We start from the raw sequence: 24,141 nt of genomic DNA on the forward strand, positions 1-24,141 counted from the left end.
TCCCCAGGGTGGGCAGAAGCCCTGCTGTGCCTCAGCTGCAGCACAGATTGCTCTGGGGTCCAGTTTGACCTGACGGGTTTGCCTCTGCACATGGTAATAACATGCTTCAATACATTCATTTCGGTGAAGAGTAAGGGGATGATGGAGTTTGTACTCTTCTCCATTTTTTTGTGTCATTTGGTGAGTGCTGATCTTGCATTAAGATGTCACTGTCAAACTGGAGAGCATTAGAGAAGAAAGGAGTTGCTGAATTTCCAGCAGGTCAAAGTACTCTCAGATCCCTAGGCACTGCCAGTAAGAATCTGTTGGAATAAAGGATGGCTAAAAAATGTTTTTAATCTAGGCTTTTTAAAATTTCTCTTTTGAGAGTCACTGTAATAAATCGAAATTATTGATTTAGCCCGTAGCAGTCCTAAGATTCACTCATTTAAGAGTGGAAACTGCTCTATTACTTGGAGCAATAAGCCAGCACTGTGAAATCTCCCATCAGAGACTGCTGGGCCACACCTGCAGGTGGGATCCAGCAAAGATTTCTGTCTGCTGATGGCTCTGGCAGCGCTGAGCTCTCTGTGTGTGTCTGGTGATCCTCTGCCTCCCTGCCCCGGGAAACCCTTGCAGCATGGGCTGGTCACTAGTCCTGCCCTCAGTGGTCACTAGTCCTGCCCTCAGTGGTCACTAGTCCTGGCCCCAGTGGTCACTAGTCCTGCCCTCAGTGGTCACTGATCCTGCCCTCAGTGGTCACTGATCCTGCCCTCAGTGGTCACTGATCCTGCCCTCAGTGGTCACTAGTCCTGGGGCCCCAGTGGTCACTAGTCCTGCCCTCAGTGGTCACTGATCCTGCCCTCAGTGGTCACTAGTCCTGCCCTCAGTGGTCACTAGTCCTGCCCTCAGCTCAGCCCTGGCCAGGTTTCACATTGCTCCACCTTCTCCAGACCCCTGAAGGAAACAAAATCAATTTTATGCTCAGTTCTGAGTCTGCCCGTGAGCTCAGCTGGGTTGGACACCCACAGTGCCAGGTTTTAAATCCCCTACATTAAGTACAGCTTTTGACTGAGCCAGTCCTGCATGTGAATAGAAGAAAAATCTGCCAAGGGGAAATATTTCTTAGGGAGAAATATTTCTTTTTTTCACTGAAGGTTTGAATGATCAATAAGTTCTTACAAAGGAGTGCTTAATATCATACTCAAAAATCTTCTGAAATAAAAAGTGCAGTTAACACTGGCTGATCCCCAAGGGTGTGTGCTGCCCACACAGCTGCCAGCAGCTGGTGACTTTCGTGGCATTTTCTTCCGATGTCACTTCTGTTTTGCCTTTTATGCATCTTTTATTATCTTTCCATTAACAGAACACTTCCATTCCACTTTCTTTCCCCAAAACTGTGCTGCTCAGAGGCATTCAGGGGCTCTGCTGCCCGATCTCCTGGGGCAGCACTTTGCTGCCAGCCTCTGCCAGGAGTGAATTCCCCATCCCTGAGCTGCAGGCTCAGCTGCTGAAAGCTCCAGCATCTCCCCACCACTGGCCACCAGCATCTCCCCACCATGGACCCCCTGCTCCAGCAGGGAGGAGCTGTGCTGCAGCTGCTGCTGCTGTCTCCTGCTCACACCCACCCTCCCAGGGGCTGCTCAGCACATCAAAAGGAGTCCTCGCTCCCCTGTGCTAGCACGTGCTCCAGTCTGGCCCTGCATGATTAGCATTTTTATAAATTAAAATAAATCCAAGGAGTGAGCTGGCCCAGGGGAGCTCTCAATCCAATCAAATGAGGCTCATATATCCACCCTGGAGCAATTCCTTGGAAGCTCTTCCTTGAGGAAGCTTCATTTGCAATCTCTGCGTGCTGTGTACTTTAGAAAAGTTTTATAATTACTTGCTGTTCCGGCTGCTGAGCGCTTCTAAATGTTGGATATTAAGGAGCTGCTGTTGCAGTCAGTGAACAAGCTCTGAGCATTAAATGTGCTCCACCAGAAGCGTTTTTTCCTCAGCCATTACACATCTCTGAAGGCATATTTTTTTTCAAGTGGATGCTTTCCCAGCTGTTGATCGTCTCTCTGTTGCTCGGTGTGAAGAGGGAAGGAGGAAACTGATGGTGGTGTGACATTGCATCAGGGCTGCTTTGCTGTGGAGGAGGTGGGTGCATTACTCACAGATGCAGGCACTGGAATATTGATGCAGGTCAGCCTGGAAGAGCACCAGGAAAAGCTTTGTCTTGCACCACGCGCGATTTTTGACATTTTTGTATCTCATGTTTTACAGAAAAAAATACTTTAGCATTAATCATAAATCTGTAGATGAATTTTGGCAGTATTTTTGTGGCCCTCCACCACTAAAGCAGCCTGTCTTTGTCATGGGTCAGGGGGACACGGAACAGCTCAGTGAGTGATACCCAGTGCTGGGGGAACTGGAAATCCCAGCTTGGCAGGGGTTTTGTAAAAGGTATAACAATGGTTTTTGTCACAGAACAGCTCATGAAACACCCCTCAGGTACAGGATGGTGGCAGGATGCTGAAGAACATTTCCAGAACCAAGTGCTGTGCTTGCCAGCGAGACCAGAACGGTGGGGCAGTGATTAATAAAAAACTTGGCAAAACCCAGAGCCGTTCCTTGCCTGTGCCAGCCTTCCTTCCACATGGCCCTGAGTGTGTCACCAGCCCCTCCTGAGTCCTGGGAGCAGAGCTGGGCCACCGAGGGGAGGGGAGGAGAGGTTTGGGAGCCAGGGGCTGGCTGGAACTGAGCTCCTCCCCACCTGCAGGTTCAGGTTCTCACCTCCAGCTCTCTGGAGCTGCCAGCACAGCTGGGGCTGCTGTTGGAAAGATGCAGCACATGTTATAATAATGCACATTTTCAGAGGATCTTTGGAGGAATGCAGGCAAACTTCTTGATCTGGAGACCTTCCCTGGCATTCATTCACTCTTGGAGCAGCTTTGATGTGTGCAAAGAGTTATTCTCCATTTGGTGGAAGTGAAAGCACTGGGATGGTCAGAATCAGAACTAGAAACGGTGCAAATAATGCCATTTCAGGTGTCATTAATCTGAGGCATGATGGTGCCTTTAGCAGCCAAATGAACGCTGCAGCTCAGGTGGTTCAGGTATCTTTGCATATGCTCATGTTTGCAAATAAATCCCCAGGTTCCACGCAGTGTGGCTTCACTTGGAGGTGTCCAGGAGTGTGTAAAGCACAGCTACTGCAGCTGCCTCATATTTACAGCCTGTAAAATTTATTTAATAGCAACCCTTCAAGTGCCAATAGGCTGGGCTTGGGTTATGAATTGCTAAACTCATCCATCCATCACATTACTGCCCAAAATCACTCTCTAAAAGCAGGCAGGAAATGTGCCACTGTCACAAAAAGTGCTCCAATGTCTCTCTTTTGACACAGCAAGAAAACAGCAAGGAAATAAATTTCAAGATTAGGCAGTATTAAGATTTTTCAGAGGGAGGCATCCAAATGAAAACCCATAATCAAAATAATAATTATCAGGGGAACCATTTGCTTTCAAAGTAATCATGCAAAGTAAAGCACAGAAGATGTCGTAAGTAGCAAAAAACGGTGATTTCTGTTCAGAGGGAGAAAGAAAGTCTAGAAATTGAGAATGTAAGTGCTTTGTACATGATCAGTTCTTGATGGATTTTCCCAGAAATGGGCCTTCATGTATTGGGTGTAAAAAAGAAAGGAAAAATTGAAGCTGTTAAGTGAGAAATGCAGGCACAGGTGTGATGAGGCTGGGATTGGGTTACTGAGCTAGGAAGTTACCTGTCATTCCCTTCATTTTCAAATCATTTCAGCATAGGGTTGGAATGCAGGAATATTCAGTGGGATATTCACACTGTGGGAAGGCATTTGGAAATTTCCAGGAAAGTTAATGGATAATCTCTAAACCTTTTTTTTTTAATATTAAATTAAACCAACAGCTAGTCCAGCAAATTTATTTAATATATTCTTATTATTTCTGGTGTAGTTAAAGAAATTTAATGTGAGGGAAAGATTTCCAGCATGTTTTTTTATATTTGTTTTTCAAATTTACTTACTGAGATTGTGGTATATTTTACCTGCCACAGCTTTTTTTCTTTGTTTGGTCTCAACTGCCTGAGATTTTAATATCCAGAGGAAATTAAATCTATTAAATTAAATTTAGTCTAATCTCTAAGATTACACTAAAATTGTCATTTTTTTCATTTAATTGTGTTAATTGTTTTAATGACTTTCCTGCACTGGTTACACTGAGCTTCATTGCTGAGGATTTCTGTGATTTTGGTGGTGGACAGCTTGAGGAAACCTTGGTTTTCTTTCTGACTGCAGAAATTCTGGGCTGCTCAGCCTTCATGAGCTGCTCTGGCCTTAGCTTTGATTGATCAGAGTTCAGATCCAACTCAGAGCATGAAACATGTTTGAAAAATCAAACAGAACTTGGAATGGAGTAAGTGTGTTGCAGTAACCCGGGTTCCATCCCTCCACAGTGCCCGCAGGAGACGCTTTGGGTAATTGTGAATAATTCCAGTTTGCATTCTCTGAGGCAGCTGTAGGTTGGGAAAAGCCTTCTGGAAGTGTGATGTGCACAGGTGACCAGCTGGATTTGCAGTGTTTCACCTGATTCTCTCTGTCAGCCCCAGTAATGGCTGTGCCTTGCCTGTTTGCTCTCCGCAGGAGCACCAGCCTGTTCCACGAGGTCGTGCAGCTGGACTTTGAGGTGGCCAGCTTCAGCAGCCTGTCGGGCACGCAGCCCATCAGCTGGCAGGTGGAGTACCCCCGGCGCGGCTCCTCCGACCCTGCCCTGGCCGAGATCTTCATCTGCCAGAAGGACCTGGTGGCAATCGTGCCCCTGGCCATGGTAAGAGCCTGTCCCAGCCCCTGCCCAGCCCGTGCCCAGCCCGTGCCAGGGCCTCAGACTCAGCACAGAGTGCTCCCTGTGCTGGCACTGACTCTGGGAGCATCCTCACACTGCACAGCACACAGCTCTGTGTGTGTGTGTGTGTGTGTGTGTGTGTCCTACCCTGCACAGCACACAGCTCTGTGTGTGTGTGTGTGTGTGTGTGTGTGTGTCCTACACTGACCCACAGGAACCATCCTCACCCTGCACAGCACACAGCTCTGTGTGTGTGTGTGTGTGTGTGTGTGTGTGTGTCCTACCCTGCACAGCACACAGCTCTGTGTGTGTGTGTGTGTCCTTCACTGACCCACAGGAACCATCCTCACCCTGCACAGCACACAGCTCTGTGTGTGTGTGTGTGTGTGTGTGTGTGTGTCCTACACTGACCCACAGGAACCATCCTCACCCTGCACAGCACACAGCTCTGTGTGTGTGTGTGTGTGTGTGTGTGTGTGTGTCCTACCCTGCACAGCACACAGCTCTGTGTGTGTGTGTGTGTCCTTCACTGACCCACAGGAACCATCCTTACCCTGCACAGCACACAGCTCTGTGTGTGTGTGTGTCCTACACTGCACAGCACACAGCTCTGTGTGTACCCCAAGGGTGAGGGGTACTCAGAAGGATGCTCAGAGGGAAGGGATGCTCAGACAAGGGGATTCTCAGAGGGAAGGTATTGTAAATGCAGGTGAACTTGGTGGGAAGAAATGCTGATGTCTGACTCCAGTGCAGAAGGCTGAATGATTTCTGTATTATAACTATGCTATAACACATTAATATACTATTTAAAGGAGATACTAAAACTACAAACCTACTTTTATAACTCCCATATCTAACTCCCAACTCGTGCCCCTCTCCAGAGCCCAGCCCCAGTGGGTTGGATTGGCCACCAGGCTCAAACAATCCTCACCAGAATCCAACCAAGCAGCACCCCAGGGAAACAATTCTCCAAACATATTCCAGAGTAAAATAGAAATTGTTTTCTCTTTCTTCTCTCTGTGCTCCTCCATGAAAAATCCTGGGAGAGAGAAGAATGTGCCTGGCACAGGGAGGGATGCTCAGAGGGAAGGGATGCAGAAAGGGAAGGGATACTGCCTCTTCAACTGTCTCCCTCACATTTAAACCCTGAATTTCCTGGCTTTTCCCACAAACCCCAGTAGATTTTCCTTCCTGTTTCTGACTGCCTTGAACCTGCAACTCCAGAGGGCCTCAAGGACCTTCTGCTGAAGGCCAGGTTGCTTGGTCCTCAGTAGGCTGAGGCTGATACTCATTCTTCTGCTTGATGACCTAGTAGTGTAAGAACTTTTGGGTTGAAATCAAAAATAGAAAACAATAATAGTCTCAATAATATATTTAAGAATCATGAAGTGCAAACTTTCCTATGGGTAAATGGTTTGGGTTAAAACCTGCTCTCTCTGCTTGGTGTTTTAGGAAAACAAGGAATTTCACTGGATTCTCCAGCATTTCAGCTGTGCTGTTGTTAGGCAGGTTTCATTTTCTGTTGGTCAGGATTTGGAAGAAGGGTTACACATAGCTCTATGCTTCTTGTGAATTTTGCCCCTCTGGTGCATCATCTTGGTGGGAAGATTCTGGCAGTCTTTTCTTTGAGCAGTGTTCACCAGATAATTAGATGAGTATTATTTCCTGGAAGTCCCAGTCTTCAATATATTCTTCCCCATTTGAAGAGTGAAACTGCTGCTCATATCAAATGAGGTCATGCCCAGCAATTTCCTGATCCACAGTCTGCTAAGTCAGCAGAAAGCCTGCACTGCATTCCAGATCTGAGGGGGAAATAATTGTCCTCATTACCTGTCAGCTTGAACAAGGAATATTTATTGGAGAATCTGTCCTCAAGGACTGGAGAACGTGTATGAAGAAGAATTTTTGTGGTCAGATTTTATTTTGAGATAGATGCCTTCCACTACCAAACAACAGACGTGTCTGCTGACATGTCTTCTTGCTCTTTTCATGAAAGAGTTCATGAGCTTCTTCTCTGTATTCCATATCTGAGGGAATGGAGATTCTGGTGTCTCCTGTCAGGGTGTGATGCCTTCACACTTGCACAGAGGGTTCTTGCAGACTTCTGTCTATTCTGCATTAAAATTCATCTGCCTGCGAGGCTCCCTGTAAGAACTGGAGGTCTAAAAGGATGAGTTTAGTGTTGTATAAATCATGTAAGGCAAGATCCTTATTCCCAGCAGATTGCCAGTAGGCACTGCGGGTTCAAACGATGAAATCATTAAACCTTTCTCTTCACAAAGCTTTGTGTTCATCCCATTGCTGTGCCTTGTGATAACACTTAGCACAGCCAAAATACACCATGTGAACAGAATGCAGCTGGATGGAGCACCAGGGCACAGCTGGCTTTGCTAGCAGGATGTGGGCAGATAAAGGGAATTCTCACTCTGTTAGCTAGGGTGTTCCTCCATCCAGGCACTGATCTCCAGGTAAGCTGAGCTGATTACCTGGCAGCCCTGCTCACAAACAGGAGTCCCTCTGGGGCACAGAGGGTGACCTGGCTGTGCTGAGAGCCAGCCCAGAGCCTTTATCTGCACTGGCACAGCAGCAGCAGCACGTTCTTGGGTACAGGCAGCAGCCAGACCTCGGTGGTGGGCAGCAAGGGGGGTTCTGATCCTCTGGAGCCAAAGGGAATTCTGGTGATTCCAACCTGGAGCGTTGCAGGGTAGAACTGTGTTGCTGTAGGAAAGCACAACACGAGCTGCTGCTATTGCAAAGGTGAAAAAGAGGAAGTTTATTTTCTGACCCCAGCATTTATACTTTCCCAGAGGTGACAGTGGATTGGAGGGTGAAGGTGCCACCTCTCCAATGACACTGGACAAACTACCAGCACATCAAGTCTCTCCACCTCTATGGAGGAATGCAAAACAATAGGTTGTTTACAGAAAGTTGTCTGAGAAAGTTCTCTACAAGAACGTAAACTCAGAAGGCTTTAGAAAATCCTAAGAATAAAGGCAACAGAACTGCTAGCATCCAAAGTCAAAGCTGCCACTGCACAATTCCAGAAGTGCCCAGGAGAAGGAGCTGCCCAGAGGCACTGCAGTGTCCCAGGGTGTGGGACTGCTCAGGTCTCTGCCCCTGCTCTCAGGGACACCCTGAAAGTCTTTCAGCAAACTTTTCCCTGCTTTGGGTGTAACATAAAGATAAAGGCTGCTCTGACCCGTGGACTAAAGCTTGTCTCGTGTGAGCCATTCCAAACTTATGAAGCAAGAAAGATCATGTATCTTTTATTGCCCTGTGCCTGATTACATTACAAAAAGAGTAGGAAGATGAAAACCAAGTGGTCTTCAAAAGATGAGTGCAACTATTGCTGTGGTCTTCTGGAAGAGATTAAAGAATTGACATTGTCAGCAAGAGCTGAACCTGAAATTTTCAAATAGCCTTGTAGGGCTTGGATCAGTGGAGCAAGGGGTAGGGTAAAGCTGCTGAGAAATGGATGGAAATTCCTCATGCAGTCAAAGGAGAGGGTGTTAGCAGAACCCCTATTCCATGTGCCTAAAAAGCGTGTACAGGTAAGGAACAGCAAAGCAGGGATGTGCTACAGGGAAATAATAGGAGCAAGAGACATAAAACAGCTTGGACTGATGGTAACTGTAATCATTTTTTTGCCAGAAAAAAAATTACATGTAAATTTGAGGGAAGTCTATTTTTTTCCCCAAGCTCAGAAGTTAATCAGTCTGAGTAATTTTGTAGGATGTTTCACCCTTCAAGGTAGTTGGAGAGGAAAAATGAGATAGAAAAGTTAGGAAAATACAGTTTTAACAGGTTTGTTGCTTTCTAACTCTCCCATAACAGAATATCAGCTAGGTACTGTGCACCAGATTAGGTTCTAATCAGACATATCCTGTCCTTTCCAAATTCCTGAGTATGGCACTTAATGAAAGCATCCACTCAGTGTACCCTGCATGCAGGCTGTGTGAAGGTCTGTGAGTCTCACTCTGTGTGTGACATTAAATTCACATTGTTGCATTTCCAGCACTGAATAGCAATAATTACTGAGGCAAGATCTGTAAAGAGGTAATGTCATTTATTAGATCTTTGGATAGAGATGGGAAAAAATGAAAAACTGCACACTCAGGCCCACACTCCCCCCTTCAGATCTCTGGATCACTTAAATCACAGCTGCTGTGAGATAGCACAGCTACAGAAAGTGGGGCTCATGAAATTCATCAAGTAGGAGAGTTGAATAAGATGATAAAATAATTTCTTAAGGCACAGGAAATATATGCCACTGTCTGTGGACAGGAAGAACCCACTGGCTGGACTGTGCCCCATTCTGGCTGGTTTTAATTTCATGTTACTTCTTGAAGGATCAATTAGGAAAGTGCTTTCGTAGGGCCTTAAATAATGATCTGCTAAGCAGCTTTTGGGAACCTCCTCAATTAATCACAGGTAACCTCAGAACCAGCCAATTAAGGTCTGCAAGGTTGCCTCACTTACTTCCCACAAATTTTCCTAAGATTTCCATCCCGTCATGAGCAAATGTAGCCAAGTGTGTAGATTCTCCTCTCCACCCTATTAAAATACCCCAGATTTACACCTGGGTGTGTGCACACGGGAGTCCCACTGGAGAGCTCTGGGTGTTGTGTCCAGCACAAGGCCACGTTCTGGGAAGCTCAGCCAGAGGTTTCTTTGCATGCTCTAGGTGGGTAATGCATATTTTTAACAGTACCAAATTCTGCTTTGGGATAGAACAAGGCACAAAACCTGTGTAGGAGTTCAGTGCTAATATTGAAGGAAAGCTCCTTCTTGGGGGGAAGATGGGGAGTCACTGATTTAATATTTTTATTTAATATTTAAATTTAATACTGACCATCTGTATGTGGACCTGGAGCTGCAGTCCTTCACCAGCAGGATGCACTCCCTCTGAAGCTGATCTGCAAGTGTGACTTGCATGAAATACAGGCATTAAATGCTGAAGCATAAAATCAGTTAGGAGTCTATTCTCAGAGTTCTACTCCAGATTTACTTCAAAGGCCACTTGTCCCCATGGGAAGCCATGCAGCTTGCTCCTCCATGCAGATTTCCTCTTTAAAATAACACTGATTTTCAGTGGGTCTCTCGGGTTTCACTCAGCCTCTGTGATCCACTGGCACCTGCTGACCAGCACAGCAAACCTGGAGCAGCTCAGGCCTTTCTGGAAGTTTATTGCTGTTGTTTTACATGCCCAGGAGTTGTGTGCCCTCCTCAGCTGTACCAGTGGGTCTCTTAAAGGATGTGGGAATCTGTCTTTACCTGTCCTGCTTTCTGCTGTGTGAACTGACTCACCTGCTGATGGGAGCTGATTCTTCACTGGTGCAGACTGAACCTTTCCCCTGTGAGCTGCTGCTTTGTCCAGGTTCCCAGCTGGTACACAGAGTACCCTGTGTGTACATCAGTGTGTAGTGAGACTCAGCTGCTCGCCAGGCAGTGCAGTTCCTCAGGTGCTGTTTGCTCAGTGCTGAGCTGTTCATTGGGCACTGCTTGCTTTGTGTGTTTCTTTACATTCTGCACTCGGTGTGTTGGTGCTCCTGCTGCAGGAGCAGGGGATGGACCCTCTGCAGAGCTGTGACTCAGCCAAAACCACTTTTTGACAGTTTTATGTGTGCTTCTTAACTGGCTTTCCATTAAAACAAAGGTGATCAGAAACTTAGCTCCCAAAGCACTGTTGTTTTATATACACATTTATGTCTGCTGTTCCCTAAGGAAAGGATTTTTAAAGGTATTTCACTGTAATGAAGTCCCTGCAATACCATTTTAAAATATGGACCTGAATAAATAGAGTTTTCATCCCTGCACAGTCTGTGAGTTCACACCATAAAGCTCTATCTAGTTCAAGGGCACACAAGTGCAGAATTCTCACTCTGGTTCATCTTTCAGTCTTGAGTGAAGTGGAGGCAACAGGCACAGAGGAGCTTTCCAGAAGGAAAAACCCATTTCCTGACTGCTTATCACAAACAAACAAATGAACAAACAGATCATCCACGTGTCAGACTTTTCAGCTGACAGGTATTGTCTCAGATAATTCAGTTGTGAATCGCATGAAATAAATACTGTGAGGCTGGGAAATTCATTTTATGCAGAATGGAGCTGTTCTATTAATAGTGCTGAGTGGGACAGCTTCAGTCAGCTCTGAGCCCTGAGCAGTACCACGGAGTCAGGAGTTTTAGAGCTCAGAGTTTGTGCAGAGCAGAGTCCCAGTCTCCTGGTGGGAAGGGGGGCACAGCAAATCTCCAGTGCCTCCCCCCAGTGCAGCTGCAGTGCCCTAAAGGAGAACAGCATTGCTCCCTTCAGCCTTGGGGGGTTAATTGCACTAATTGTGCCTCTGCTCTCAGTCTGTACCCACAGGACTCTGCACCTGCCTGTGGAGCACTGTGTCACTCAGTGCCTGGGGCTGCAGTGCTTATTGATTCACCTTGCCTGGGGAGAATTGGCTTTTTTTGCTGCCTGCCCATCAGGAAACAAAAGCAAAACACGGACAAGCTGTTGTTCATTGATCTCAGATTGGTCAGAAGATGCAGACAGCATAAAGAATCCAAAGTGACTCAATTTAACACTGCCTTTTTAAGTCCCAGAGATCATTTCTACAACCCTTGCACTTTTGCCTCCAGCTTCTGTTTTCCTGCATTTCCTACATTCCTACTTTATACCATCACATTCAGTCCTACCTTTTGCAGGAAATGAGAATGGATCAGTAAGGCTGGAATGAATATTTCCATTGGATCAAGCTGTATGTCATTTTCTATGAGTATGTGCAATTTCCTCTTGCAGCATCCCCCAGTCTGACAATGCTGTGGGATGGATTACTTTGGGATTTTTCAGATGCTGAGGAGAGGTGGGGCCAGCTAACTTCCAGATTTTCAAAGATCTCTGAGAAATGTTAATATGAGGCTTAATAGATGCTTCTTAGTCTCGACAGGAGGCAAATCCTGCTAACCAAACAAATTGCAGAACAAAAATAATGTGCAGTGCGACACAAAGTAAATTATTGGCTGCTGGGTTTGCCGATACCAAAATGTTCCCCAGGAAGAGGAGTGCCAGAAGCCTCTAGGGAATTCTGTGTGTGAGCCAAGCTGATCAAAGTCAGGGGTTTGGGTCAAGGCTCAGGGAAACAGCTCCCTGAAAGGGAAAGGAGGGACAGCACAGCTGGCAGAGGGACACTTGTGTCAGTTCACGGCTCTGCGTTGAGTAACGTGTGAAATGTGCAGCTTGTGTGGTTCTTGTGCTGTATTCTGGGGGTTGTTTGAAGAGCTGGCCCAGCTTTGTGGCAGTGCCCCCTCAGAAGAAGACATGTTAAACAGCAGTGGGTATTTGAAGTGACAGCTGATTAAAACTGGGGCTGTTGGACACAAGCACAGGGCAGTTTCCAGCTGCCACAGTGCCAGCAGGGCCAGCACAGAGCGAGCTGTGCTCCCACCTGGACACTCCAGGACACTCCAGGGCTGGGGTTTGATGGAGCTGAGGCTGCTGAGGACCGTGCCCAGCCCTGTGTGCTGCCCTGGCAGCCAGAGCAGATGCAGGAGGGCAGAGAGGCACTGCCCAGCAGGGCCAGAGCAGCTCCAGAGGATGATGCCTGCAGCTGTCAGAGAGCTGAGCTGAAAGGCAGGGAGTTCTAACTGGTATCTGCAGTTCAGGCTGGGAGCAGAGCTCAGCTAGTGGAAATGCAGGTGACCCCAATGGGAAGAAATGCTGATGTCTGACTCAATTCAGAAGGCTGAATGATTTCTTTATTATAACTATGCTAAAATACATTAATATACTATATAAAAGGAGGATACTAAAACTACACACTGCTTTCTCTGACTCTAACACAACTCGTGCCCCTCTCTGAGCCCAGCCCCAGGTGTGTTGGATTGGCCATCAGCTCAAACAATCCTCACCAGAATCCAACCAAGCATCACCCCAGGGAAACAATTCTCCAAACACATTCCACATGGGAAAAACAAGGAGCAGAAATAGAATTTTTTTCTCTTTCATTTCTCTCTGTGCACCTCTATGAAAACTCCTGAGAGGGAGAGAAATGTGCTTGCCAGACTCAGCCATGGCCAGCTCTGCAGGCTGGTACTTGCCTGGCTGGACTCTGGAATTAATGCACCAGTTCTGCCTCAACTCGAGTTTTCTCATTAGCTTGAGCTGACTGGTGATTGCCTAGGCTTAGCTGGTAAATGCACACCCACTGTCCAAACCAGCTCCAGGCAGCTCCATTTGTGCTTTTCCCTGCAGGGTGGGTGGTCTGCAGCTCCTGGTCTGTCACCTGCAGGAGGTGGCAGCTGAGCAGGGGCTCTGGGACAGAGCAGTTTCTCAGCCTGAGCTGAGGTGGGGTAGCTGTGACCCATACAGAAAACCAGAAGGGATTTCTCTTCATTTGCAGCTTCTGATGACGATTTTGATCTGTAAAGAGAGTTCTGGTATTTCTGGGGGATGCCTCACTCTTCACTAGCAAGTGAAATATTTGCCTAGCAGAACTGTGGATTGTTTAGGCTGAGCTCTAATTGATGAGGTCCTGAGGTGTTACAGCTTGGACAGTGAAACGATGGGGACAACAGAAAATGCTTTACTCTAATGGGATATAATGAGGGAGCGTGGGGTTAAAAAATCACCATGACTTTTATAAGACTCAGTGTTTTAATGAACTCCCCCAAACCTTAAAAACCCAGGAACTTTTCACCTTCAATTTGCTCTGGCTGCATGTTTGCCTTGCCCTGCTCTCAGTTTGCAGTTCATTATCCAGACAGTGCTGCTCACTGAGGATGTTTGTCATGGAATTCACTCAGAATCTGTACTTCAAACTCGGTGGTTCTGCTCGAGGGAGATAAACCAGAGGACCAGGACAGGCTCAGCACAGTGCAGGGGACAGAGCTGGCACTGTGCTTCTGCCTCTCTCTTCTCTGCAGCGGCTGCTGAAGGGCAGCAGAGCGGGGATGGGATTTGAGTCATCCATAATCCCAGAACAGAGGGGTGCCAGCACCTCAGAAAAGCTTGGACCACCAAAAAACCACTTTAAACCAGGCCTTAGTGCCCCAGCTCTCTGTGTGATGCCATGTGCTGAGGGAATTCCCAGCCCAGCCCTTGGCCCCATTGCTGTGGGGTGTCCTTAGACCCCAGGTAAACTGCAAAGGGAATCCACACAAACACTGATCAAGATGGGTTTCCCCCTCAGAAACAAATCATCCCTAATATTTAATGCTCCAGCAGCGTGGCACGACCACCAGCACGCTGGTGAAAGAGGGAATTTCAGCAGGCAAATGGAAAATGAGGACCACTGACATTAATTTTAATCAGGTCCCAGTCATCTGATTTGTCCTCTGTACTTTTTTTCCTCTCGCAGAGCTGATTGTCTTTCTGCAAGATTTGTTACCCCACAGAACAATAATACAGGCTGTAATGATGTAATTTATGGCTGTAATTTGCTTTTGGAAATCCTCTATTAGTGAGAAATAGCAACAGTGCAGTTTTATTAATTGCAGTAGGTGACTGTTGAATGCTGAGTGTCAGTGCCAGAGGAGTGACTGTGCTGTACTCTGCTCCCCAAGGTCCTGTAGGAACAGAGCTCTGTGTCCTTTGCCGGCTGTGGAATGAGTATTTTCCTTAAACTAAATAAGTGTAAAAATAATTCAAGTTCACTGGGAAGTTGGAGAAAATGACAGAGGGAAACATTAGCCTGTAAATTCAGTACTGAGAGGCACAGCAGAGTGTTACTGCACCCCATAATGTGCTCACAGACAGGATGGCTCTGCAGAATTGCACATTTATTTACACCTTCTACCCCCAAACTGCTGCTTGCTCTTCAAGCCTTGAGGTTCATTACTGAGCTCCACTCTCGGTGTGCCGTGCCAGGGAGAACCAATTCATCTCTCTCCTTCTTTAATGTGGACATTTTTTACCCTGCCATAACACTTTTATTTTCATTTGCATAAACCAGACTTTACCAGGATGTACCTTGGGGGAAGAGCGTGGGGGCAGAAATCACCTTTGTGTGATTTAAAGGTGAATTCTCTTCTTTTTGTGTTGTGAAGCAGCACAGGGCTGGCTGAGGTCCAGGCTCGCTGTAACCTCTCTGTGCTCTTGAGCTCTGTTTTGGGGAGCTGACAGAAGGCAGGAGCCTCCTGCTGCACAGATGATGTCAGCAGCAGGAACCAAAGCCATCGCTTTCAGACCTGGCTGTTCTCAGCTGTCCAGGCTCCTCCTGCCTGTTTTGGGGCAGTTTCACACAGCTTCTGCTCGGCTGAGCCAGCAGAGGAGCCTCTCTCTGCCCTGGCTGCTGGAGCTGGGACAGGATGGAAAGCTGGGAGGCTGAGAGGGGAGCTGCCAGCTGGCACAGCTATCCTGAGGCATATGCTGTAGGATGCCTGGGAGCTGCAGGAGTCAGCCTGCTGTGGTAATAAATAAGTCATTCCAGACTCACTGATTCCTCCTCGCTGCTCTTACCTCATCCAAATTATGGGCTGCTCATTAAGCCCTGGGAGCTCTGCTAGGCAAAAATAGGAATTGTCTGGCGGGGTGGGAGCCACGTGTCTGTCTGCAGTCGGTCTCTGCCTCACCTTTACAGAGGGCACTGGAAGCCCATTGGAATGGCATTTATTTCCTGGGCCGCAGTGCAAGGGCTTGGCTGACACTGCTCAGGAGCACACATAACCACGGGATATCATCATCTGCTTTTATTGGAATCAGGGGTACACACCCAGATCTGACTCCCACATGGCTCTCGAGCTGAACATATTTTATATTCTGTCCTTATATAACTTATATATCAATTATTAAACTTATATTTTGTTGTATACATTGACCTTATTCAGCCATTAGTTTCTTGTGATCTTTTTCAAGCCCCTGACCACAGTTTCTCATGATTATTCTTATGATTAAACAGCAATTATATTTAATTACTAAACAGTCATCACATCCAACAATTATATCTATACATTTATCATGTACTGGTTACACAGGCGCAGTTCTAGCAAGCACAAGGCCCAGGGTATTTGCCCAGGGCCTATTAAGCCTAACTTTCTTCTAACTCCCCAAATCCCCATGATTTTAAAATCCTTTTACTATCAACAGGATCACTCTGTACTGCTGGCTCTGTGCTGTATTATGATATGAATAACTCATGCATTTATACTAAGATAAAAAAGTAAATAAATTTTATTTCTGGCTTTGTAATACAGAGAGTTTTAAAAGTGATAGTGGATTGGAGGGTGAATTGCAAGTTCTCTAACTACACTGGTTAAACTAATAGTTTATCAGTTCTCTCTTCTCACAAAGAAGAATGTAAAACAATCATTATTTACATATACAGGATGTGAGAAACTCTAGCAGAAATATGTAAACATCAGAAGGCATAGAAGACTTTTTAAAGAACTTTAAAACTTTTAAAAGAACAGGGTGACAGTTCTGTGTGAAGGAAAATCCCCTGCCTAAACATGGATGCTGGTCTGCCCTGCTTTGGTAGTGGCAGGGCAGGTCCAGCCCTGAAGAGTAAAAATCAGAGTAATTCCATAAGTGAAGGCAGGGTTGTGGCTAGAGGTGATGTCTTTTATTCGGCCATCCATAGAGCAGGACAAAGAGGCCAAGCTCTCAAGCACACCGATCTTTTTCCAGCCTCTTTCAGCCTGGAAGTTGCTGTGAGATCTCAGATAAAGTTAATGGTCACTGGGATCGCTCCAGGTTACACTAACAGAGAAAATGGTGCTTTAAACAAATGGCTTTGATCCCCTTGTCTGTCATATCCCTGACGTACACAATGAGCAGAGCAGCCTCTTTGAGGATGCTTCTCTGGCCAGGAGCCTCCAGCAGGATCTGGACAAGCAGCCCCTGAAGGTAAAACATGTTTCTGCTTGAGGAAGGGGGAAGTAATTGCATCTGTGGTTATATATACTGTATATATTTAATTTTCCTCCTTCTAGATACATGCCAGGTTTCGTTTCTATAAGGCCCACCAGTCTATCAGACATGTGTCTGATCAATAATTTAATTTCCCTGTGTCACTCTCCCATCTTTTTAACTGCAGTGAGTTTCTGATGTCTGTACAGTATCTGCTCTTATTAATGCAATAATCTTCTTCCTGCCCTCTGTGTGCTTTGCTTATGTAGAGCTGCTGTGAAGTCAGCCAAATCAATAAACTATTTGAAAGGAAAAAACAATCTAGGTACAAGGATAGGAAATAATAATGACTATTTTCTGCATTTTTATGACCATGTTTTCATAGCGGTTGCACAAGAGTTTGTGGTGTCTTTGTTACAGATTTTGATTATCAAAAATTAAAACTGTACAGCCAAAATAAGAAAAGAGCAAGTAGAAAGTTCCTGTTGCTGATTTGAAACCAGACTAAATTGAAGTGAAATACTGAGGCAGAAGGTGCCTGCTTCACTTCCACTGTGGTTTGAGCAGGGCTCTGAGATCCACACACTGCAGCCAAGAGCTGAGCAGCTTCAGGAGCTTGCAGGACATCAGTGCTGTCTATTAGAAGGAGAAAAGAACTCATTAATAATCCGTGGCATATTAATCTACCCAAATAAAACAAGTTCACAACCTCCACAGGGACCATGCAGTACCCCAGTCACTTAAAACAGGGCATTGTCCTTGGGACTTCATCCTTGGAGTCCCTAAAGCATTGCAAATTCCTGCACCTCGGGGGCAGGGTTCAGATCAGCCTCAGCACCCTCAGGTTAATGCTCTTTACATGTTTCTCTGCCCCCTGTTTTCCAAGCACCTGTCTGAGGGTGCCCATTAAATTAAAAATTCTGTGTATGGCTGTGCATCACAGATATTTCCCTTCTGCCAGAGATGAAATGTGGATAATTTATGCACTGCATAAATGCATAAAAACAGAAGTTTTCAAGAGAACTTAGGACAGTTTATTGCTTGTATTTATCAAGTGTGAGTGTACTCAGAAGTACCTGCAATGTGCTTAGATCCTTCAGCAGCAGCAGCAGCTCTCAGGTGTGCTGGGCTCACAATAAGGGCTTTTAACCTGTCACTTCCCACATTTTCATCTGTTCCCATTTGCTGTGCTAAACAGAGCCAGTTCTGGTGCTGGAGCTGGAATATCTCAGGTAATCACTCACATTTCAAGCTGTAACTACAATTTTTGCTCTCTAGATAATGTTTCCTATGTAAGTGCTTTCATTTCTAAGTCAATTTAGCTCAATATTGAAAGAGAGGACTGAAGTGGCACAAAGAGGAGCAGGTAGTTTCCTGTGTTACAAATAAGCATCTTCTAAAAAATATGTTGTTGTTTTGGTTTTTTTTTTAGTTTATGTATATACTTGGAGAAATAAAATGTAGGCTTCTGCTTCCCATCTTCTCCAGTCACTTTTATGTCCTTATTCTACATTTTAAGTGGTTACAGAAAGATGGAATGTGGGGTTCTGTTTCCCATCTCCTGCAGTTATCCTTAAAGTTTTTGTTAAGTTTTAATAGGTTCCAGAATTGTTTCCTTTGAAGTCATTTTCAGTTCCAGAGTCTTCTCCACACCGCAGGAAATGCCATCTTGCTTTGCAAATACAGATTGGCCCCTGAATCCGACATGGCTGTGCAGTCAACAGAAATCAGAGACAGCTCTGGTGTAATATTTGGGTTTTCCATATTTAATTTTACTTATTTATTTAATATAATTTAATATTTGACCTGTGCCTGATGGGATTTGGTGCCACAGCTCCAGCAAGGCAGAGAGGCCCCAGCCAGAGGCTCAGCACTGGTGAGACACACTGATAATGATAAACAACTAACAAACTGCAAACATTTACAGCTTTAAAGATGCTGAAGGGAGACACAGTCTAACATGAAAACATTGATTTTATTCCATGTCCTATTTAATTCACTTCTCCCATCACCTTACTGCAGGTTTTAAGGTAAAACAGAGGGGGTTATATATATATATATGTATGTAGAAAATAGATATTTTATATATAAATATATATATATTCTATATACAATATTATATATATATATATAATATATATTTAAAAAATCCATAAGGGATGGATTTAGCTAGACCCACTTTGCTACAGTGGTATTTGGAGGTCTATAGTTCATAAATAAGAGTAATCAATTTCTTTGTTTTGCTTTAACGGGGGCTGTGTATTTCCCTAAATATATTTGGAAAATAAACCAAAGAAAACTAGAACACTTCAATACTTCTGAAGTGTTTTATTCAGCAAGGAAGGCAAAGCCAAGCAGTGTCAGGTGCTAACTGCAGCTGGCCCAGCCAGCACTGTGAGCTCTCCCCTTCTGTTACAGCTCTGTTAAATACAACAGAAATTTCTATTTCTGCTCCTTGTTTTTCCCATGTGGAATGTGTTTGGAGAATTGTTTCCCTGGGGTGTTGCTTGGTTGGATTCTGGTGAGGATTGTTTGAGCTGATGGCCAATCCAACCCACTGGGGCTGGGCTCAGAGAGGGGCACGAGTTGGGAGTGAGTTGGATATGGGAGTTAGAAAAGCAGGTTTGTAGTTTTAGTATCTCCTTTAAATAGTATATGAGTGTATTATAGTGTAGTTATAATACAGAAATCATTCAGCCTTCTGGAGTCAGACATTTCTCCCCACCAGGTTCCCCTGCATTTACAGAAGTTGCCCCCAGGTGTGCTGGGGTCAGTTGATCTGCTGCTCCTGCTGCAGGAAATCCCAGCCCAGTCTCTGCTCAGCACTGACAGCCAGCATGGGGCTGCTCTTAGAGGAAGAATAAATTCAGATTCAGGCAGTGGAACTTGACTGCTAGAAATATTAATGCAAATGCTTAGATCCTTATTTCACAAGGGAGAGGAAATAAGATTTCCTGGTTAGTCTCAGTTTGCCTGTGGCAAACTCACACAGCTCCAAAATTAAGTTTTGAATTGGTTTTATGAACTGGATATGATAAAGTTAGTATAACAAATACAGTGAAGTAAATGTTTACTTCTGAAACCAGTTTGTTAAAAGAAATCTGAATTTGATTCTCGGTTGTTCAGAAGTGGAAGAAGTGACAGGAGCTTCAGGAGCAGTGTGGTTCTGTGGTTCTGCCTCTCTGGACCTGCTGCTGTTAAAGTTCTTTATTCCAGCTGTTCCAGACCTGAGGGGAGGGAAGGGCTGGGTGTCCCCTGCAGCATCACAGAGATCTGCCCTGGCTGCCAGGGTAACTCCTCTCCCTCGAGCTCTGCAGGAGGGGCATTCGTCAGCCTCAGCTTACAGCAGAATTTCTCAGCATTTGTCCCTTTGGGAAGGTTCTTTGTTGGCTCTTTGAGGTTGGGATTGAAGGCACTTGAGATGGTGTTTTATGTTTGGGCTCAGGTGTTTATTATTTCTCACCACTGTGAGTTTTGTAGTCTTTTATTAACAAGGCATAAAATGGCTAACTAACTGTTGTTATAAGGTCTTTTAAAACTAAACTATCTAATTAAGAAAGGACACTTCGATTATTTTCCCTTTTAACTCAATAACTGAAGTCTGCAATGCGAACTTTTTTGCTTAATCACAAAATATCACTCAAACCCATGAAGAAGAAGGAAGTAGAAGGTTAAGAAGAACTTGCATTCGCCCTAAAACTTCTATTTTATTTTATATTTATTTTTATATTTTAAATTTTTAAACTTTAAGTTTTCTACTTTGTGATATTCTAGATTTTTAACTAACTACATACTTGTAATCCTAGTGCTAGAAATCAATTTTAAAAGCTTGTTCTATGACTTCAGGTTAAATGCAGAGTTCTCTTGTGGGTCTGAAAGTTTAAAATTCTCAGCGTTCAGGATCCCAGCAGTTCCTTCTGCTCGTAACCCAGGGTGTGCCCATTGCTTCCTGCTGCCCAGAGCAGCATTTATGGCCTTTCCTCATGGAATGCTGATAGAATTTCGCTTTTTTAGTCACAATGGCAGAAGTCCTGCTGTCCCAGTAATGTGGGCAGAGCCCAGAGCTCTGTCCCTGCCCTGGGCAGCGTGGCCTGGGTGCCACACACAGACCTGGGCAGTGCCAGCCTTGCACAGCACCAACTGCAGACAGAACCAAGCAATTCAGTGCTCCAGCCCCTTCTTCCTTCCTAAGGGATGCTCACTTTTGGCAGATGAGAGAATTACATTTAGCAACCCAGTTTGCATCTGCTGAATCAAAGTAATCATGGGTGATGCTCCCTTCTGCACGTCTGGATGCAATGGGATGGATTCACTGCAGGGAGAGTGGGATTAGTCATCCAAGGATCCAGAGATACTGCTCTGCATCCCTTCTGTTAATGTATTCTACATCCCCCTTTTTGTCTGCAGACTGTAATTTATCAGGCCTCCAAAATTCCTCAGGCAGGGTAGTTGAAAACTCTGCAAGCAGGGAAGAAAGCTGAACGCTTTGTTGCTAATGCAGGGGGCCACTAATTAAGATTTATCTTAATGTGGAGACTAAACAGAGACGAGATCCTTGATTAAAAGGGCACTGCATTTGCAGAACACTGAGTTCCCATTCTGAAGAGACACTTAGATCTTGATCATAAATTACACTGGCCACAAAAGCTCCAGGGAAGATTGTGCTGGGTGCAGAAAATTCCCATCCCAGCTTTGCTCTCTCTCCTGCTGGCCCCAGGAAGTGCCACCGTGTTCCTGGCAGTGGTGCAGCCCCAGGAGAAGCTGCTGAGAGGCACCAGCCCAGCCTGAGCCGTGCTGGGCTCAAAATGTCAGAGCCACTTTGCTGGGGAGTGGGAAAGATCCCACTTGAGGGAGTCTGAATCCCTCCCTTGTGTCCCCAGTTCCACATCCCTCCCTGTCCCGGGTTCCTGGGGACCCACATCCCTCCTGCCCCTCTGCAGGGCTCCAGGGCACCCAGAGCCATCTCAGGCTCTCCAGGCAGGTGCTGTGCAGGGCAGGGACAGCAGGGTGGCAGCCCCAGCTCTGGCTGTGTCCAGGGGAGATGTTTGGGCTCTGCCTGTTCTCGGGGGCAGGTGCTGCCCTGAATTGCTGTGCCCTGTGTGCTGTTGTATTGAACAGAGCTTTAACAGGAGGGGATAGCTCACAGTGCTGCCTGTGTCAGCTGCAATTAGTATCCAAAGGAAACGCTGAGCTCCTTTGTTCTCCTGTCCTGTCAGAAACAGACTGCAGAAATGGCAACTTTTATTCACTAAGTCTGTTTCTTATGTAGATGTGGAATGGCCTGATTTTTCTGCACAGTTAATTTGCTCCTTAGCTAACATTTTCCTTGGCAGTGTGGACCTTAGAGTCATGGAGTGACCTGGATTCCACCTGCATCCGTGTTTGGAGACCGAGGGATGCTGTTAAGGAAGAGCTGTCCCTTTTGCTTTCACTCCTGGACAGCAGTTCCCTGTCTCTCCTGCAGCTGATATTACTCATGAACTAAAAGTCTCCTATTAATGAAGTGATAAATGAAGAGCAGGACTGAGATGTGATGGGCCAATAATACTGGAATCAAGAGAAAGAGCAGCCCAAAATCCAACCCACAAATTCTGCCCTTCCCCACTCCTGCCAGAGGGTGACTCTGCCTCAGGGGTCCCAATCACCCAAACCCTTACCCTTGGTCTGTAGTGTCACTGTTGAGCCAGGGATGGGAATGAAGGGACTCCATCTTCAGAGGCAAAGGATGATCTTTACTCAAAAACACCTCTCTCTTTTATAGAGAACATCGTGAACTTTGATTCCATTGGAATTAAAGTAAAACCATTTCACCTGATTGGCACACTGGGCTCAGGTCAGTGTGGTAGAACAGATCTATAAACAATATGAACGGAAAGCAAGGTAATAAATTGTTTTCATTCCTCTCAGACTTCTTCCCAGGCTTAGCCTGGCAGAAAGCTTTCTCCTTTTCTCTCTGACTGAACTGTAGGAGCACCCCTGTTCTTCTGCAGGGTGTGCTGAGAATTTCGGAAGCAGAATGTCACCTTCCTTCCCCTCCTGTACCAGTCCAGTGGATGTGGAGTGTCCAGGACCCAGCTGGCAGCAGGCACAATGTGTAATTCCCTGTTAATCGTGGGATTACGGAGCTGAGCAGGGCCTGCTGCCTACCAGGGTTCTGCTGTAATCTCAGCAGCACTGACAGCTGAACCCACAGCCGCTGTGGGGCCAGGCTCACACAGCAGCCCCACGGCTGCCTGCAGGCACTGCAGCTCTCTGGCTGCTCTGGAGCTGTGCTGCAGCTCAGTCCCCTCCTGCCTTGCCTGGGCTGTGTGCAGCTGGCATGGGCAGTTCAGCTCTCCCACATCTCCTCTTGCACAGGTGCTGCCAGGCAGGCAGTGTTCCCCAGTGGAAGCACAGCCCAGCTCCTGGAGCGCTCTGGGTGGGTTTGTCTCCACTGCAGCCCTGCCAGCAGCCAGGACTTGCTGGCTCTGGCCTTGTTCTGTGAGCAGCTGCTGGGTTCCTTTCAAGGGTGGCAGTGTCCAAGTGCCCCTTTCCCACATGCTCTTCCCTGTCACAACAGAAATGGCATTTTTGTGTCAGTCCGTCAGGTCTGGCGCTGGTGAGGTGGCGTGGCTGTGTGAGGACCAAACCTGAATGCTGAGCCACAATTCACATCCTCCTGGGAGGCTCCACTCACACAATTTCCAGCCTGCACACTGGACCATTCTCATGACCTCGGGCTCCCATGGATTTCTCTTGATAACACCATCTAATCGGATTTAGAGTTTAATTAAACAGCTGTCACTTTGCTTCCTCATTCTGCCACAATTTAATGTTGAATTCGTTCCCGAATCAGTCATGGCTGAATGCTTGCCTTCTTACAATCGAGAGGCTGGATGGACATAAGGTTTGCTCCCCAGCTAAATCCAAGCACTATTTTGTATTCTCGCTCTCGGAGCAGAGCTCCCACTGCCATCAGTGCGAGCTCCTGGCTGGAGAGGGCAGGGATGAAATGGGAGATGGCTGCAGAGGCATTCCTGGGGTGCCTGGCTCTGGATGAGCAATGTGAGCACCCCTCCTGAGCTTGCATCAAATTCTGCAACTACATTTCAAAGTAATTTCTTACACACAAAATTCAATGATTTGCTTTCAGATATCTCCTTTGATACCTCCTTGAGCCTAACCACTAGAGTTTTTCTCTAATCATTAGAGGAAAATTTGTTATTTAATTATACTATTTGTTAATTAAATGCATTTAAATAGTAATTATTTCCTTCATATGTTGTATCCATTGAAGGGATGCCCTGGTAGCAGGAAAGAACCTTCCAAACTGGGAGTTTGTAGATGTTCTTCAGGCAAGAAAGGCAACTCAGCCTCTGCAGTATCAGAGTCAGATGTTGTTGGGATTTGGGCATTGTGCTGCCAAGACAGCTGAGGCTTCCAAAGTCAGAGCTGAATCTCCCTTGTTTCCATGAGGATTATCTGTGTA

At 46.0% G+C, this 24,141-nt stretch overlaps 1 protein-coding gene across 2 annotated transcripts in view; it reads left to right on the forward strand.

Moving 5' to 3' along the window:
- Positions 1 to 24,141, forward strand: part of TMEM132C (transmembrane protein 132C) — a 171,508-nt gene that overhangs the window by 122,293 nt on the left and 25,074 nt on the right. For both annotated transcript variants that reach the window (XM_072936253.1, XM_032751330.3), the window contains one exon: positions 4,640 to 4,823. In XM_072936253.1, coding sequence (XP_072792354.1) covers positions 4,640 to 4,823 — 184 coding nt within the window. The remainder of the gene's footprint in view (positions 1 to 4,639; positions 4,824 to 24,141) is intronic.

Source organism: Taeniopygia guttata, chromosome 15 (assembly GCF_048771995.1).
Source record: "Taeniopygia guttata chromosome 15, bTaeGut7.mat, whole genome shotgun sequence".
Classification (NCBI taxonomy): domain Eukaryota; kingdom Metazoa; phylum Chordata; class Aves; order Passeriformes; family Estrildidae; genus Taeniopygia; species Taeniopygia guttata.